The 6,000-nt window shown below is 47.0% G+C and overlaps 1 protein-coding gene across 1 annotated transcript in view; it reads left to right on the top strand.

Moving 5' to 3' along the window:
- Positions 1-367: 367 nt before the first annotated feature.
- Positions 368-6,000, top strand: part of LOC124251581 (membrane cofactor protein-like) — a 40,212-nt gene continuing 34,579 nt past the window's right edge. Inside the window, exon 1 of the mRNA XM_046684473.1 lies at positions 368-620. Coding sequence (XP_046540429.1) covers positions 497-620 — 124 coding nt within the window. The 5' untranslated portion in view covers positions 368-496. The remainder of the gene's footprint in view (positions 621-6,000) is intronic.

Below are 6,000 nucleotides of genomic sequence, written 5' to 3'. Positions count from 1 at the left end.
CCCAGGATTCGAACCAAGAAGCACTGGGCCTCCTGCAGCTGAGCGGCCGAACTTAACCACTCGCCCCAGGGCGGGCCCCGGTATATTTCTTAAGCTCTATTTCAAAAGCAATTTGTACTCTGTTCTGCATAAAAACACCAAAATTTTAATGAAAGTAATTTTTATAATAAAAGTAACTAGCTTACTTTCGTATGGATTAAGAATACACTAAATTAACTAAGAAAGCATGACTTTTGGGAGTTTATAAAATTAATAAACATATGTTGACACTTTCTAAATAAGCGGGCTTGCATTCCACGTCTTTATAGATCCAGGCCTAACTCGCTTGCCTCCCTGCGTCGAGGTCACGCCTTGCAGCCCGCCGAAAGGCTCCGCCCAACACAGTCTGCTGTTCTGCGCCCTGTCACTTGGCGAGTCCAGAGATTGCTGCCTCTGGTGACCAGACTCTAAAAGGCCGCTCGCCCGGGTCTCGGGAATCCCGCGGATCTCCCGGAAAATGACGGCGTCTTGCCCGCGGCGCTGGGCACCTCTCTGTCGCCCCGAGAGCCACTTCTCTTCTTGGTGCTCCGCTGGGATCCTTTTAGGGGCCCTAGTGCTCCCGCTACCCGTATCCCCGTCCGGTAGGAGCCTGGAGAGGGCGTGCGCTCCAGCGCGAACCGGAGCGGGTCGGGGGCAGGCCGACCGGAGCCGAGGGCGGGGGAACTTCGCTCGGTGGGTCGGGCAGGTGGCGCGGGGCTGAGTCGACCCGGGTCGTGCGGAGTGGGTAGTGCGTGGCCAGCCTTCCCCCCGGGTGGCGCTGTGCAGGGATCCCGGCGGTGAGGATCACGAAGCGCAGGAGGTGAAGGCTTGGTGGTCGGCACCGAGCGGTGCGGCGGGGTGGGTGAGCCGGTGTTGACCGGGCCAGGCTGTGTCCCTAGCGAAAGCTTTCAGGCTGTTACCGGCACTGAGCCAAGTCGGGACGGGAGCGCGGACTCGGTGCTTGCGGTGAGGGCTTGCTCTTGAGTGCCCAGGAGCGTGGGGGAGTTGCTGGGACTCGTGCTGTGCCGGTGGGGAGGGTTTGCCCTGCTTCCCTGGGCCGGATGGTGCCGTGTTGAGAGGGGTATTTGTGCCCCGCCTGGCTGGGCTGGGGAAGCCGCGGGCGGTGTTGTCGGGTGTGTGTTCCACGGAAGTGGCCACCCAGCGGTGCCGAGTGTGGAGCGAGGAGGCCCGCTGCTCGCTTCGTCAGGGGGCTGGGAAGCGCGTGGTGTGCCTGTACTGCTGGGGTGAGAGCAGGCTCTGGGTGCCTGCGGTTCAGAGAGTTTGGGAGGGGCGCGCCAGGCTTTTGTACCTGACGTTCAGAGGCTCCTTCTTGCCCAAGATCATATTGGTATCGGTTTGCAGGCTGTTGCTTTTTTTCTGCCATATGGTTATCTTCGCGATCCCATCCAGTACAGACAGTATCGAGTTCTGTTACCGAATGGCTTTTTGGCATTGTTTCCTTCTGTTCATTGGGTCGGATCATGTTTGAGGGGACATCCGAAGTAACCTAAAACACATTGGTAGCCAAACTTAGTGAGAAACGGTTATCCTAAGAAATGAACGATAAATAATGTGAATCTGGCTTTCCTCTACAGCTCAAAAACTATGGCTGAAGTCACATCGATTAAGTTTCTTCGGTGTTTCATTGAACCGAAAAAAGTATTTTAAAAATATATGTGCTGAAAAAGACATGCTTATTGTCTAAAAATTACACAAAGGACAGCCGTTTTTAATAGTTTGGTGTATTTCCTCTGTCTTCATATGCACGTGTGTTCCTTTGCCCAAGTTATTTTCAGGATTCTGTTAAATATGCAATTTGTATGCTGCATTCTTTCCTTAGCAACGTTCATTCCACAAAGATTTGCCTTCCCTGTGCCAGGTCCTGTGCTGGTTCTGAGGGTACCCTGCTCAGCAATAGCAAACCATTCCTGTTTTCATGATCTTTATTGTCTGTCTGCACACACACCCAAATATAAGCAGAGACTGTTTTTTCTCACTGTTGGATCCCCAGTGCCAAGCACACAGTAGATAATCAAGAAATATTTGCTAAAATTTATTGGGAGTGGCAGACAGTAATGAAAACATAATACTAATGAACACATTATAACCCAAGAGAAGCGCTCTGGAGGAAAGGAGCCTGAGACTCTGACAGCATTTAGCAAATGAGTGGAGGCGGGGAAGATTTTCCTGCTTATCAAACAGGCCAGCTCTGCCACTTTGGAGCTTCTGCACTTGCTATTCCCTCAGCCTTGCAGCATCGTCCTCCTGCCTCTTGCGTGCTTGTCTTCTTCTTATTCTTCAGACTCAGCTGAGATGTTACCCTACCCCCACCCGCCAGGGACCTCCTCTGCCCACCCTGTCTCAGGTAGACACACACACTCTCCAGCTTAAATCCCCCCTGATGTGTAGTCGCCCTTCCCAAACTCTCTTTTCTGTTTGCTCCCCACTAGAATGCAGAGGTCTTGTCTGTCTTGTCACACTTGTGGTTCCAAATGCCCGTTTTCTTTGCCTCACGATGAAGGAGTTATACACTCCTGTGTACCTAGTAAATATGAGAAAGTTAAACATAGTATTCGGCTGGGGCCAGAGCCCAGGAGAAAATGCCTCCTGCCTCCAGGGTAACGGTCTTCAAAGCAGCATGGGTAGGATGGCCTTTCTGCGGTGCCTGAAAGGCTGAGGCAGGGCCCGCTGAGGGCCCAGGAGGCTCTGTCTTCCCATTTTATGTAGAGTCTGCGGGGCTCACAATGCTCCAGTCTCGCTTGTTACTGATCTTTAAAAAGTTCATTTTGTGGTGGGAGGGCAGGAGCAGAACACTGGTGGTAAGGGAGAAACAAAAGGAACTTTTTGAAAAAAGAATAAGTTTTAAATTAGGCTTAAAGCTGGAAGTTGAAGGGAACTATGAATACTATTTGGAAGAGAGGAAAACAGATAAATACAAGGGATAGGATGCAACATGGAAGTTAACAAAACTACAAATGAAGAAAAGGTGGAAAGGTGAAATCAGGAAAGGTATGAAACAGAGAGAAAGTAGAAATGAGAACTCACTGTGCCGGGCAGGGAAAATGTGGATAAAATACACGTTTCACTTCTGAATCAGCTCCTGAGGAGAAGGTTTTGTGGGCAGACACTTGTGCCTGGGAGGCTTGTCATCTCAGAGGTGGTTGCCAAATGGTATGAGGTCGCAGAAGGGAACATTTGTCAAAATTTGGGACCAGTCTCGTTCCTCCAGAAGTCGTCTGGTTTTTTGGACAAAATCCACAATCTCCTGTTATGGATGGTCTCTTCTGCCTATTTTAGGTCTTTTCTTTCTTTCCGGTAAAGAAGCCAAGATCAATAAGTGCTTACACAGTAGTTTCTTAGTTTACTTACTCTGCATATTACAACGCAAAGAGAGCAGCCCTTGTCTGGTCAGTTGCTAGGTTACCAGGATCCTGGGAGATAGGCAACAAAAGAAACTACACGGCCAAACCTTTCTCCAGTGCGTAAAGCTTTAAGATGATGATTTTCAATATTAGATTCATTACAGTATGTTCTTCTCCATTGTTCTCTGTTTGACAGCAGTGGTACTTTGAGCACCAAATGTTTTTGAATAGCTGCTATGAAGGACATACTGTGCTAGATGTTATGGCCACATGGATGAATGGAGTCAGCCTGTTAACTATTCAACCCAAAAACATGTGACAGTGACCTGAGAGATCCATGCAGAGGAGCGTCCAGGAGAGGGACTGCTCACTGCGTCTTTGGGGAAGCAGAAAGTGCTTTCTAGAGCTGATGTTGAGGGATTAAGTCTAAGAGGACAAGCATTGAGCAGGAGTTGCTGCTGAGCAGGAAGGAAGGGTGTTCTGAGCAGAGGGAGCAGTGTGAGCAATGGCTCAGAGATAGGACATGGCTCAGGGACTCAGGGACTGCCAGGCTACCCAGTGAGGCAGCACTAGGGCAAAGGAGGCGAGAGCAAGGGAGGACTAGATGACAGAGTGAATAATTGTGAAACCAACAGGATAGTCGGGAATGAACAGTCACCATCGTAAAATTCAGACATCATGTTATTACCTGTCCTTTTAGGGCACCTTGAGCCCTTCTGTTTGACTTAGCACAATGCAGACCATTTCTTGAGGACCAACTTGTAGACAGAGTGTGTTGCTGTAAGTGTGCGAGGGTTCCAGATGAGAGACAGTGAGGGGAAGCAGTGGTCATAGTGGAACCAGGCTCCCTGGCTAGACTCCTGGGTCTGCTGCCTACTGAGAAAGTTTCTTGGGAAAGTTAATTCACCTTCCTGCGGCTCAGTTTGCTCATCTTAAAGATGGGGAAATGGTACCCAGCTCATAGGATGACTATGAAGACTAAGCTAGTTGGCTAAAAACTTTTTGCTATTTGTGGAGAAGAGTTTTAAGATTTGTATTTGCCCTTTAAGTAATCTAGCATTTGGGCAAGGGAGTCTTTATAGCAGTTTGTGTTTTTAAAAGACCTCTTTTCCCTTTGGATTTTTGTTTGTTTTTATTTTAGCTCAAAGGAGGAGGCCAGAAAAAAAATTCTTTCAGGATCTGAATATCAGCTGTTTTCCTAGTTCACTCAAACTGGTGGCCTCCCATATTTTGTGCCTTTTTGATCTGTCTGCTAATCTCAGGAGGTGACTTGATTATAGAAGCTTTTGAGAATCCTCCCTGGGTTTAAGGAGTTCTTTACGTGTGGCCCATAGTTTGGTCTTTGACCAAGGAGTGAAAGGGCTCTGAGGAGGATCGCTGGCAACCTGAGGCAGTTTTATTTTAAAGGGCAAGCGTGTAATAGTCTCTCCAGAGTGGAAAAGCAGTTCAGAAACAGAACTAGTGACACAGGCACCCTCAGGTAGCGAAGGATGGAGGGGAGCCTCAGGAGTCATGTCAGTCCTAGTGTGCTTTGTCTCAGGTAACTCTTGTGTCCCTCATTTTTCATTTCCTCAATTTCCACATAGTTCCTCTTTTTTTTTTTCCTTCTAATGAGAAACTTCTCCCTAAAGTTTACATTTCAAAGAATGGCTCTTAGGTCTTAGAAAAAAGCGTGCAGTAGAAAATTAATATTACAAAAGCAGAGAAAATATCCAAATTTTCTGCAGACTTTTTTATTTCTCTGTTATCAGAAATCTAGTGTAATTACTATTTAAATTTTCCTTCATTTTAGAATAATTCTGTTCCAGTGTGCTGATTTCTTTAATATCTCTAAGCATTTTGAGATGAATAGGGGAGGTTTAGGGGATGGCCTCTCTAAATTTGGTAGGGTCTTCTGAAAATAAGGTAAAAGGGCTTTATAATTAAAGATCTACTGCTGTCCAGGGGCCATGAATTCTTTGGATGAGGGTCTATGATGTATCTCTGGTTACATGAAGTTCACATATAACAATGCATATGTGTATAAGCTGATTTTAGGTTGAAATTTCCTTACGTTTGAACACGTTCTAAAAGTTCCCATGGTTTAGGTCTTTTGTTGTTTTTCTTTTTTGCTGAGGAAGATTCACCCTGAGCTCACATCCATGTCAAGCTTGCTCTGTTATTTTAGTATGTGGGCCATCAGCACAGCATGGCCACTGACAGAGCAGTGGTCCTCAAGAAGGTGATAGTCTCCTAGGGAGTATAAAAATAAAGAATTACAATATGAAGAGAGCTATGGAAGGAGCTAGTTGGGGCAGCAAGTGAGGGTTCCACATGAGAGACCGTGATGGGAAGCAGTGGTGGTAGTGGAACCAGGATGCCTGGCTAGACTCCTGGGTCTGCTGCCTACTGAGAATGTGTTCTTGGGTGAGATACTTCACGTTACCGTGCCTCAGTGTGTTCATCTTAAGGAGGGGAAGTGGTACCCAACTCAGACGATGATTATGAAGATTAAGTGAGTTTAAAAGTACTTAAAATAATGGTCAACACAAGGAAGGTCGTATATCTACAATTATTGCTGTCATGACTATCATTGTTGTAAGAACCAAGTACTGGAATCCTTCATTATGATATTTTAGGG

Source organism: Equus quagga, chromosome 13, assembly GCF_021613505.1.
Source record: "Equus quagga isolate Etosha38 chromosome 13, UCLA_HA_Equagga_1.0, whole genome shotgun sequence".
Lineage (NCBI taxonomy): Eukaryota > Metazoa > Chordata > Mammalia > Perissodactyla > Equidae > Equus > Equus quagga.
The sequence above is the reverse complement of the archived record's forward strand: the minus strand, read 5'-3'. Positions and strand labels throughout refer to the sequence as shown.